The sequence below is a fragment of the Anomaloglossus baeobatrachus genome, chromosome 2, assembly GCF_048569485.1.
Source record: "Anomaloglossus baeobatrachus isolate aAnoBae1 chromosome 2, aAnoBae1.hap1, whole genome shotgun sequence".
NCBI classification, from domain to species: Eukaryota; Metazoa; Chordata; class Amphibia; order Anura; family Aromobatidae; genus Anomaloglossus; species Anomaloglossus baeobatrachus.
Genome location: NC_134354.1, coordinates 772,159,657 through 772,172,466, shown reverse-complemented (window position 1 = coordinate 772,172,466; position 12,810 = coordinate 772,159,657). Strand labels below are relative to the sequence as shown.

At 35.7% G+C, this 12,810-nt stretch overlaps 1 protein-coding gene across 1 annotated transcript in view; it reads left to right on the top strand.

The window, feature by feature from the left end:
• ME3 (malic enzyme 3) overlaps nucleotides 1–12,810 on the top strand; it is a 252,726-nt gene that overhangs the window by 122,590 nt on the left and 117,326 nt on the right. Inside the window, exons 5-6 of the mRNA XM_075337554.1 lie at nucleotides 3,667–3,742; nucleotides 11,117–11,278. Of these exons, the coding sequence (XP_075193669.1) occupies nucleotides 3,667–3,742; nucleotides 11,117–11,278 (238 nt within the window). The remainder of the gene's footprint in view (nucleotides 1–3,666; nucleotides 3,743–11,116; nucleotides 11,279–12,810) is intronic.

Genomic DNA, 12,810 nt, shown 5'->3' with positions numbered 1-12,810 from the left:
AATGGTAAGAGTCAATATAAAGAGCAGCTTCGGAGAGGTAAGTTCAGGTTATTCCGGCAGGCGCGGCCCCGGCTCTCGCCCCGCAGTGCCGCAGTAGTATGATCGATGTCCCTTGAATGGTCTAGCCTATTAAAAGCAGCAATTGTGTGCGCTAACTGCCTGGTCACTTACTTGCTGTAAATGCATGCAATCATTTAGAAAATTGGTTTCATTCAGCTTTTTAAAAAATTTTAATTATTTTTTATTTTTTTTTTTTATCTCTCAATGAGATTGGAAGGTAATTACCATTTTCTGCCGTATTGATTTTTTACCTCTTTTTATATCTATGTGTAGCTATATTGCGCCTCAGCGGGAGACTCTCGCAGTACGGGGGCGATTTTGTTTTATTCTCACTTTGGGGTCGGTTACATATCTGACTTTTTTATAGTACAGTGAAAAATCAATAAGGTAAAGATGGAAACAAAATGTAGACCGTTTATGTCTACCTGCCCGGACGACACTGACCCCACGGGACCTGCAGTCTGCTTACACCCTTTGTATGGCGAGTGAACCACGTATTGGGGTGTAAGGCGTTTGCTATGTTGAAATTAATGGGGGACATCTCTCGTCAAGGATTTTACCAGTGACCATCTTACAATCGATATTGGAGAGATAGATATTAGGTAGAGAGATCTCAAATAGACTTTAGATAGCTAAAATTATATGAAATAAGGGAAAATATATTGGATAGAAGGATATTAGAGAAAGATACTTTTAGATGGGTCAAAATTGAGGGTAAACAGAGATTTTGCCGCCTGAACAGACTCCTGTATATCTTATTGGACAATTTTAGTGTAAAGGCCCCTGTCACCGGTGTGTGACACTTCACAGACAGTCCTGTGGTGTCCGGCTGTAGAAGGTCTCAGCTTTTGACTACACAAACTGCTCCCTGATTTTCTATTTTTCTGTGCTTGGGGTTAATCCCTTTCCCTTTAGGACCCTGCTGATATCTTCACCTTTCAGGTGTTGATCATCAGCACTTCCCTTGGTGTCTTTAAAATATTCTCATTTCCTCTTGGTCTTTGCTGGTGATAAAGTTAAAAACCTATACAAGCCCTGGATGCAAGCAATCAGCTTGTATCCATCTGAAGAAATATTGTTGTTCATTGCTGTATCTCTCCCTGAGTCTGCTTGGCGATAAGTTGTTCATGGTATTTCCTCCTGTGTGCCCCTGTTTGTGCTCTCTGTGTCTTCTTTAGAGCTTAGTGGGGTTGACTAAGTGCTCATCCCATCCATTCCCTACCTAGGGCCCAGTTCTAGGGTCAGTCATGGTCAGATATCCAGTTTGGCGCATAGGTATAGAACCTATCTAGGGTGGTCAGGGAAGCCAGGGACCAGCAGAAGGTTTGGTCAGGGGTCACCATCTCCCCCTTCCCTAGACACAGGGTTTACTATTTCTTCCCTGTCACCGTATGCGTGGTACCTCCCTGTACCTAGTGTGACTGCAAGGGAACGAACGATCATGGTCGCAGGGATTGCAACTGGGCCCGGGGTGCAGGGGGCCCGACAGCCCAAGCCCCTGCTTCAGCTGAATGTTCGTCCAAGGCTGCACATTGAGCTGAAAAGCACCACGGTGCAGAGACCCGTTGGGTCCCAGTACTGCAATACAGCCAAACAGAATCCGTCAGCTTTCATCTGTGCCCCAGTGACTGAGGGTGGCGCATGGCAATGACGTCATTCGTTGCAATAGAACTGACACTGATGAAAGCTGTAGGCCACTGTGCGCAGGCTACAAAGATGGATGCTGCGGGACATGGGAGCCAGGGACGGTGACTACATTGTTGTTGTTTTTTGCATTAGACAGAACGGAGACATATTTACGAGGCTGGGGACCTATATACCAGGAGGAGGACAGTAGATACCAGGAAGGGGACAGTATATACCAGGAAGGGGACACTATATACCAGGAGGAGGACAGTATATACCAGGAGAGGCCCAGCAGGGGAAAAGTGTACACCAGGAGGGCCAAGTAGGGGGACAGTATTACCAGGAGGGCCCCAGTAGGGGGACATAAGATACCAGGAGGGAGACAGTATATACCAGGAGAGGCCCAGCAGAGGGAAAGTATACACCAGGAGGGCCAAGTAGGGGGACAGAATATACCAGGAGGGCCCCAGTAGGGGGACATAAGATACCAAGAGGGGGACGGTATATACCAGGAGGGGCCCTGGATGGGAACATATATACCAAAATGGTGAAATATATACCAGGATGGGGATTTTTTACCTGGATGGGGTTAAATATACACCAGTATATGGGCTAGAATAGGGAACCTATATACTAGAATGGGGGACATATATATTAGGATGGGAGGACATATATACCAGGATGGGGGTGCAAATATACCAGGATGAGGAAGGAGCTTAGGATGGGGGACATTACTGCGTAATGGGGGGCAACTCGTATGTCTTTATAGGATTTAGGTATACATACATCTGACCAATATAAGGGGGGGGCTCAGATCCAAATTTTGCACGAGGACCCATCGAACTCTAGTTACGCCACTGGTGACCGCCCCAGAGCACATGGCATTGTTAGTGGAGGGGCTTTAGCTCCTTTCACCACTGATTAGCTGATTATTTTCATTCTAAATGGTTGTCCAATGGGCATGGGTGTTCAGTTTCCCTACAGCGCCTCCACAGGAAAAATCGAGTATTACACAGCGCCCATTCAAATCCATGTATAGTCTTTGTCATTATTCTTATGTTTGATATCTAGGACAATATCTATTTTTCCGAGTCCATAACAGTTTTGAGGACTCGGCTGGAGACTGGTTCATCTCCAGAGATATTTACTCGGGGAGAAGTTTCCCGTCTTGTAAGAAGAATCTGGGCAGAACTCTGTGACCTCCTGGTCCGTCTCTAATGGCGCGGGGTAATAATGGGCTCCGTCTCTTTTTAGCTGTGATATGAATTGTGGGAATTTGACATCTCGGTTTTGATTCTTTATGAAATCTGTGATCTCTTCCCATTACATAATGTCTTTCTTCTCCAGCGTCCACGCACAGATCAGCAGTCTCTCCTCGTAGGGCATCCTCCTCCTCCTCCTCCCCAGACTATCGCTGTCTTCCCTCTCCCTTTGTATAAATCGCCTTCTTTTGATGGGGGAGACTATAAAATGTCTTCACCGATGCCAAAAAAGTACTCTAAGCCTTTAAAAGGCCGGTTTCTGGTGTGTAATTGTTACTGTATCGACCGCTACAATATATCGCGGTAGTTTTTGCAGTGAGTGGCGGTTTTTATTTAGTATTTTCTGGAAAGATTTTAACTTCTTGTGTGAATCCCGGATTACAAATACTAAGAAAATAAATCTTGTGATTCCCTAATACCTTATAATCCCTTCCTCAGGTCTGCGCAGTGTAACATAATAGAGGAGGTGGCAGATAAGAGGCACAATGTAAAGGAACCACTTAAAGGGATTATTGCCTTTTTAAATGTTTTTCCCCTATGTGAAGATATCACTGTTATACTGCCCCCTAGTGGTGGTTTCATTTTTTTTTTTCTCTGACCGCTCATCTGACACATCTTGTTAATGAGTTCTTTATTGCATTTTATATATTTTGATACTAAATGCTTGTCATGTTCAATGACCGGGATATAAACCATATTGTGCCTTCTTCCCTTACAGTGGCCTATTTATAACCATCCATGACAAGGGGCATATCGCTAACATGCTGAATTCCTGGCCTGAAGAAGATATAAAGGTGCGGAATATTGTGTAATTTTATACTAAATACCAATACCTGTCCGATATGAATGTTTTTCTACATTATACTCCATAAAATGCAGTATTATAGTAGTTATATTCTTGTACATAGAGGCAGTATTATAGTAGTTATATTCCTGTACATAGGGGCAGTATTATAGCAGTTATATTCTTGTACATAGGGGCAGTATTATAGTAGTTATATTCTTGTACATAGGGGCAGTATTATAGTAGTTATATTCTTGTACATAGGGGCAGTATTATAGTAGTAATATTCTTGTACATAGGGGGCAGTATTATAGTAGTTATATTCTTGTACATAGGGGCAGTATTATAGTAGTTATATTCCTGTACATAGGGGCAGTATTATAGCAGTTATATTCTTGTACATAGGGGCAGTATTATAGTAGTTATATTCTTATACATAGGAGCAGTATTATAGTAGTTATATTCTTGTACATAGGGGCAGTATTATAGTAGTTATATTCTTGTACATAGGGGCAGTATTATAGTAGTTATATTCTTGTACATAGGGGCAGTATTATAGTAGTTATATTCATATACATAGGGGACAGTATTATAGTAGTTATATTCTTGTACATAGGAGGCAGTATTATAGTAGTTATATTCTTGTACATAGGGGCAGTATTATAGTAGTTATATTCTTGTACATAGGAGCAGTATTATAGTAGTTATATTCTTGTACATAGGGGCAGTATTATAGTAGTTATATTCTTGTACATAGGAGCAGTATTATAGTAGTTATATTCTTGTACATAGAAGCAGTATTATAGTAGTTATATTCTTATACATAGGAGCAGTATTATAGTAGTTATATTCTTATACATAGGAGCAGTATTATAGTAGATATATTCTTGTACATAGGAGCAGTATTATAGTAGTTATATTCTTGTACATAGGGGCAGTATTATAGTAGTTATATTCTTGTACATAGGAGCAGTATTATAGTAGTTATATTCTTGTACATAGAAGCAGTATTATAGTAGTTATATTCTTATACATAGGGGCAGTATTATAGTAGTTATATTCTTATACATAGGAGCAGTATTATAGTAGATATATTCTTGTACATAGGAGCAGTATTATAGTAGTTATATTCTTGTACATAGGGGCAGTATTATAGTAGTTATATTCTTGTACATAGGAGCAGTATTATAGTAGTTATATTCTTGTACATAGAAGCAGTATTATAGTAGTTATATTCTTATACATAGGAGCAGTATTATAGTAGTTATATTCTTATACATAGGAGCAGTATTATAGTAGTTATATTCTTATACATAGGAGCAGTATTATAGTAGATATATTCTTGTACATAGGAGCAGTATTATAGTAGTTATATTCTTGTACATAGCAGCAGTATTATAGTAGTTATATTCTTGTGCATAGGGGCAGTATTATAGTAGTTATATTCTTGTACATAGGGGCAGTATTATAGTAGTTATATTCTTGTACATAGGAGCAGTATTATAGTAGTTATATTCTTGTACATAGGAGCAGTATTATAGTAGTTATATTCTTATACATAGGAGCAGTATTATAGTAGATATATTCTTGTACATAGGAACAGTATTATAGTAGTTATATTCTTGTACATAGGAGCAGTATTATAGTAGTTATATTCTTGTACATAGGAGAAGTATTATAGTAGTTATATTCTTGTACATAGGGGGCAGTATTATAGTAGTTATATTCTTGTACATAGGGGGCAGTAGTATAGTAGTTATATTCTTGTACATAGGGGCAGTATTATAGTAGTTATATTCTTGTACATAGGGGCAGTATTATAGTAGTTATATTCTTGTACATAGGAGCAGTATTATAGTAGTTATATTCTTGTACATAGGAGAAGTATTATAGTAGTTATATTCTTGTACATAGGGGGCAGTATTATAGTAGTTATATTCTTGTACATAGGGGGCAGTAGTATAGTAGTTATATTCTTGTACATAGGGGCAGTATTATAGTAGTTATATTCTTGTACATAGGGGCAGTATTATAGTAGTTATATTCTTGTACATAGGAGCAGTATTATAGTAGTTATATTCTTGTACATAGGGGCAGTATTATAGTAGTTATATTCTTGTACATAGGAGCAGTATTATAGTAGTTATATTCTTGTACATAGAAGCAGTATTATAGTAGTTATATTCTTATACATAGGAGCAGTATTATAGTAGTTATATTCTTATACATAGGAGCAGTATTATAGTAGATATATTCTTGTACATAGGAGCAGTATTATAGTAGTTATATTCTTGTACATAGCAGCAGTATTATAGTAGTTATATTCTTATACATAGGAGCAGTATTATAGTAGATATATTCTTGTACATAGGAACAGTATTATAGTAGTTATATTCATATACATAGGGGACAGTATTATAGTAGTTATATTCTTGTACATAGGAGGCAGTATTATAGTAGTTATATTCTTGTACATAGGGGCAGTGTTATAGTAGTTATATTCTTGTACATAGAAGCAGTATTATAGTAGTTATATTCTTATACATAGGAGCAGTATTATAGTAGTTATATTCTTGTACATAGGAGCAGTATTATAGTAGTTATATTCTTGTACATAGCAGCAGTATTATAGTAGTTATATTCTTGTGCATAGGGGCAGTATTATAGTAGTTATATTCTTGTACATAGGGGCAGTATTATAGTAGTTATATTCTTGTACATAGGAGCAGTATTATAGTAGTTATATTCTTGTACATAGGAGCAGTATTATAGTAGTTATATTCTTATACATAGGAGCAGTATTATAGTAGATATATTCTTGTACATAGGAACAGTATTATAGTAGTTATATTCTTGTACATAGGAGCAGTATTATAGTAGTTATATTCTTGTACATAGGAGAAGTATTATAGTAGTTATATTCTTGTACATAGGGGGCAGTATTATAGTAGTTATATTCTTGTACATAGGGGGCAGTAGTATAGTAGTTATATTCTTGTACATAGGGGCAGTATTAAGGTAGTTATATTCTTGTACATAGGGGCAGTATTATAGTAGTTATATTCTTGTACATAGGAGCAGTATTATAGTAGTTATATTCTTGTACATAGGGGCAGTATTATAGTAGTTATATTCTTGTACATAGGGGGCAGTATTATAGTAGTTATATTCTTGTACATAGGAGCAGTATTTTAGTAGTTATATTCTTGTACATAGAAGCAGTATTATAGTAGTTATATTCTTGTACATAGGAGCAGTATTATAGTAGTTATATTCTTATACATAGGAGCAGTATTATAGTAGTTATATTCTTATACATAGGAGCAGTATTATAGTAGATATATTCTTGTACATAGGAGCAGTATTATAGTAGTTATATTCTTGTACATAGGAGCAGAATTATAGTAGTTATATTCTTGTACATACGAGCAGTATTATAGTAGTTATATTCTTGTACATAGCAGCAGTATTATAGTAGTTATATTCTTGTACATAGGGGCAGTATTATAGTAGTTATATTCTTATACATAGGAGCAGTATTATAGTAGATATATTCTTGTACATAGGAGCAGTATTATAGTAGTTATATTCTTGTACATAGCAGCAGTATTATAGTAGTTATATTCTTGTACATAGCAGCAGTATTATAGTAGTTATATTCTTGTACATAGGGGCAGTATTATAGTAGTTATATTCTTATACATAGGAGCAGTATTATAGTAGATATATTCTTGTACATAGGGGCAGTATTATAGTAGTTATATTCTTGTACATAGGGGCAGTATTATAGTAGTTATATTCTTGTACATAGGGGCAGTATTATAGTAGTTATATTCTTATACATAGGAGCAGTATTATAGTAGATATATTCTTGTACATAGGAGCAGTATTATAGTAGTTATATTCTTGTACATAGGAGCAGTATTATAGTAGTTATATTCTTGTACATAGGGGGCAGTATTATAGTAGTTATATTCTTGTACATAGGAGCAGTATTATAGTAGTTATATTCTTGTACATAGCAGCAGTATTATAGTAGTTATATTCTTGTGCATAGGGGCAGTATTATAGTAGTTATATTCTTGTACATAGGGGCAGTATTATAGTAGTTATATTCTTGTACATAGGAGCAGTATTATAGTAGTTAAATTCTTGCACATAGGGGCAGTATTATAGTAGTTATATTCTTATACATAGGAGCAGTATTATAGTAGTTATATTCTTGTACATAGGGGCAGTATTATAGTAGTTATATTCTTATACATAGGAGCAGTATTATAGTAGATATATTCTTGTACATAGGAGCAGTATTATAGTAGTTATATTCTTGTACATAGGAGCAGTATTATAGTAGTTATATTCTTGTACATAGCAGCAGTATTATAGTAGTTATATTCTTGTGCATAGGGGCAGTATTATAGTAGTTATATTCTTGTACATAGGAGCAGTATTATAGTAGATATATTCTTGTACATAGGAGCAGTATTATAGTAGTTATATTCTTGTACATAGGAGCAGTATTATAGTAGTTATAATCTTGTACATAGGAGAAGTATTATAGTAGTTATATTCTTGTACATAGGGGCAGTATTATAGTAGTTATATTCTTGTACATAGGGGCAGTATTATAGTAGTTATATTCTTGTACATAGGAGCAGTATTATAGTAGATATATTCTTGTACATAGGAGCAGTATTATAGTAGTTATATTCTTGTACATAGGAGCAGTATTATAGTAGTTATAATCTTGTACATAGGAGCAGTATTATAGTAGTTATATTCTTGTACATAGGGGCAGTATTATAGTAGTTATATTCTTGTGCATAGGGGCAGTATTATAGTAGTTATATTCTTGTACATAGGGGCAGTATTATAGTAGTTATATTCTTATACATAGGAGCAGTATTATAGTAGATATATTCTTGTACATAGGAGCAGTATTATAGTAGTTATATTCTTGTACATAGGAGCAGTATTATAGTAGTTATATTCTTGTACATAGAAGTATTATAGTAGTTATATTCTTGTACATAGGGGGCAGTATTATAGTAGTTATATTCTTGTACATAGGGGGCAGTATTATAGTAGTTATATTCTTGTACATAGGAGCAGTATTATAGTAGTTATATTCTTGTACATAGGGGCAGTATTATAGTAGTTATATTCTTGTACATAGGGGCAGTATTATAGTAGTTATATTCTTATACATAGGAGCAGTATTATAGTAGATATATTCTTGTACATAGGAGCAGTATTATAGTAGTTATATTCTTGTACATAGGAGCAGTATTATAGTAGTTATATTCTTGTACATAGGAGAAGTATTATAGTAGTTATATTCTTGTACATAGGGGGCAGTATTATAGTAGTTATATTCTTGTACATAGGGGGCAGTATTATAGTAGTTATATTCTTGTACATAGGAGCAGTATTATAGTAGTTATATTCTTGTACATAGGGGCAGTATTATAGTAGTTATATTCTTGTACATAGGGGCAGTATTATAGTAGTTATATTCTTGTACATAGGAGCAGTATTATAGTAGTTATATTATTGTACATAGGAACAGTATTATAGTAGTTATATTCTTATACATAGGAGCAGTATTATAGTAGATATATTCTTGTACATAGGAGCAGTATTATAGTAGTTATATTCTTGTACATAGGGGCAGTATTATAGTAGTTATATTCTTGTACATAGAAGCAGTATTATAGCAGTTATATTCTTGTACATAGGGGCAGTATTATAGTAGATATATTCTTGTACATAGAAGCAGTATTATAGTAGTTATATTCTTGTACATAGGGGCAGTATTATAGTAGTTATATTATTGTACATAGGAACAGTATTATAGTAGTTATATTCTTATACATAGGAGCAGTATTATAGCAGTTATATTCTTGTACATAGGAGCAGTATTATAGTAGTTATATTATTGTACATAGGAGCAGTATTATAGTAGTTATATTCTTATACATAGGAGCAGTATTATAGTAGTTATATTCTTGTACATAGGAGAAGTATTATAGTAGTTATATTCCTGTACATAGGAGCAGTATTATAGTAGTTATATTCTTGTACATAGGGGGCAGTATTATAGTAGTTATATTCTTGTACATAGGGGGCAGTATTATAGTAGTTATATTCTTGTACATAGGGGCAGTATTATAGTAGTTATATTCTTGTACATAGGAGCAGTATTATAGTAGTTATATTCTTGTATATAGGGGCAGTATTATAGTAGTTATATTCTTGTACATAGGGGCAGTATTATAGTAGTTATATTCTTGTACATAGGAGCAGTATTATAGTAGTTATATTCTTGTACATAGGGGGCAGTATTATAGTAGTTATATTCTTGTACATAGGGGCAGTATTATAGTAGTTATATTCTTGTACATAGGGGCAGTATTATAGTAGGTATAGTCTTGTACATAGGGGCAGCATTATAGTAGTTATATTCTTGTACATAGGGTGTAGTATTATAGTAGTTATATTCTTGTACATAGGGGGCAGTATTATAGTAGTTATATTCTTGTACATAGGGGGCAGTATTATAGTAGTTATATTCTTGTACATAGGGGGCAGTATTATAGTAGTTATATTCTTGTACATAGGGGCAGTATTATAGTAGTTATATTCTTGTACATAGGGGCAGTATTATAGTAGGTATAGTCTTGTACATAGGGGCAGCATTATAGTAGTTATATTCTTGTACATAGGGTGTAGTATTATAGTAGTTATATTCTTGTACATAGGGGCAGTATTATAGTAGTTATATTCTTTTACATAGGAGCAGTATTATAGTAGTTATATTCTTGTACATAGGGGCAGTATATTGCAGTTATATTTGTGTACATAGGGGCAGTATTATAGTGATTTAGTGTTTTGTCATTTTGCATACTGATCCCGCATGACTGTCCCGCCCTCGTGCCTCGGGATATGTATGATGCAGTGAGATGAATGACACTTATTTTGAAAATTCTAAGTAAAAAGCTTTAGAAAATGATTGAGAAAAATGCAGTTCACCGTGAGAGGAGAAATCTTTGTTAATGGCGGCTTTACTGCCCGGATTACTCAGGAGTTAGATAGTAAATCTTGTAATCCGCACACTTCACTGTTGTAACGTATATGCGGAGTGAGTGGGGCGAGCGCTCGGGATGTAAAGCCCCAATAATCATAGGCTGCGGTTCTGCCTCCAGTATGAAACCTTTTTTTCTGCTGTTTTTAATTCTTTTTAATACTGTTCATAAAGAGCCAGAACCATGAGAATAAATGTTAACTCATAGATGTCGAATATGAAAGAACATATACACTAAAAAAAATTTTTAAAATAAAATTGTGCCGCCATATTCAGTCTACCGCATGTTGTCTTTTGCAGGCTATTGTGGTGACGGACGGCGAGCGCATTCTAGGCCTCGGTGACCTCGGAAGCTATGGTATGGGGATTCCGGTGGGGAAGTTGGCCCTCTATACCGCCTGTGGGGGGGTACATCCCCAGCAGTGCCTGCCTGTGTTGCTGGATGTCGGCACGGACAATGAGGTAAGATGCTGACATATGCTTTAATGACGTTTTTTGCACTTTTATCATTTGTGCAGATTTAAATCTTTATATATTTTATGCTTATGTGTTTTTTGTTTTTTTTTTGTTTTTTTTAAATTCAATTATATTACAATGAAAACACATCCAATTTCTGCCCAACTTTGATGTGGTCATAAATCAGCTCTTTCATGTAGTCTGTGAACATAAATCATCTTTGATGTGGTTTATGATCATAAATCAGGCCTTTTATGTGGTCTATAGCCATATATCAACCCTTTGATGTGGTCTGTGGTCATAAATCATCTCTTTGATGTAATCTGTGGTCATAAATCAACTCTTTGATGTGGTCTGTGGTCATAAATCAACTCTTTGATGTGGTCATAAATCAGCTCTTTGATGTGATCTGTGATCATAAATTAGCTCTTTGATGTGGTCTGTGGTCATAAATTAGCTCTTTGATGTGGTCTGTGGTCAAAAATCATCTCTTTGGTGTGGTCCATGGTCATAAATCAGCTGAGTGGAGCTCAGAAGAGACAGAAATAAGAATTACAAACTCTCTCATTGTTACTCTCAGATATTTAACTCTCCAATACAGACTCTATAGACAACAAACGGTATCATTTTTTTACTGAAACACAAAAGTAAAAATTATTTTTGGCCTCAAAAATCCCTACAAAGTCATCTACAGTCAGGGCCAGAAATTTTTGGACAGTGACACAAGTTTTGTTATTTTAGCTGTTTACAAAAACATGTTCAGAAATACAATTCTATATATAATATGGGCTGAAAGTGCACACTCCCAGCTGCAATATGAGAGTTTTCACATCCAAATCGGAGAAAGGGTTTAGGAATCATAGCTCTGTAATGCATAGCCTCCTCTTTTTCAAGGGACCAAAAGTAATTGGACAAGGGACTCTAAGGGCTGCAATTAACTCTGAAGGCGTCTCCCTCGTTAACCTGTAATCAATGAAGTAGTTAAAAGGTCTGGGGTTGATTACAGGTGTGTGGTTTTGCATTTGGAAGCTGTTGCTGTGACCTGACAACATGCGGTCTAAGGAACTCTCAATTGAGGTGAAGCAGAACATCCTGAGGCTGAAAAAAAAGAAAAAATCCATCAGAGAGATAGCAGACATGCTTGGAGTAGCAAAATCAACAGTCGGGTACATTCTGAGAAAAAAGGAATTGACTGGTGAGCTTGGGAACTCAAAAAGGCCTGGGCGTCCACGGATGACAACAGTGGTGGATGATCGCCGCATACTTTCTTTGGTGAAGAAGAACCCGTTCACAACATCAACTGAAGTCCAGAACACTCTCAGTGAAGTAGGTGTATCTGTCTCTAAGTCAACAGTAAAGAGAAGACTCCATGAAAGTAAATACAAAGGGTTCACATCTAGATGCAAACCATTCATCAATTCCAAAAATAGACAGGCCAGAGTTAAATTTGCTGAAAAACACCTCATGAAGCCAGCTCAGTTCTGGAAAAGTATTCTATGGACAGATGAGACAAAGATCAACCTGTACCAGAATGATGG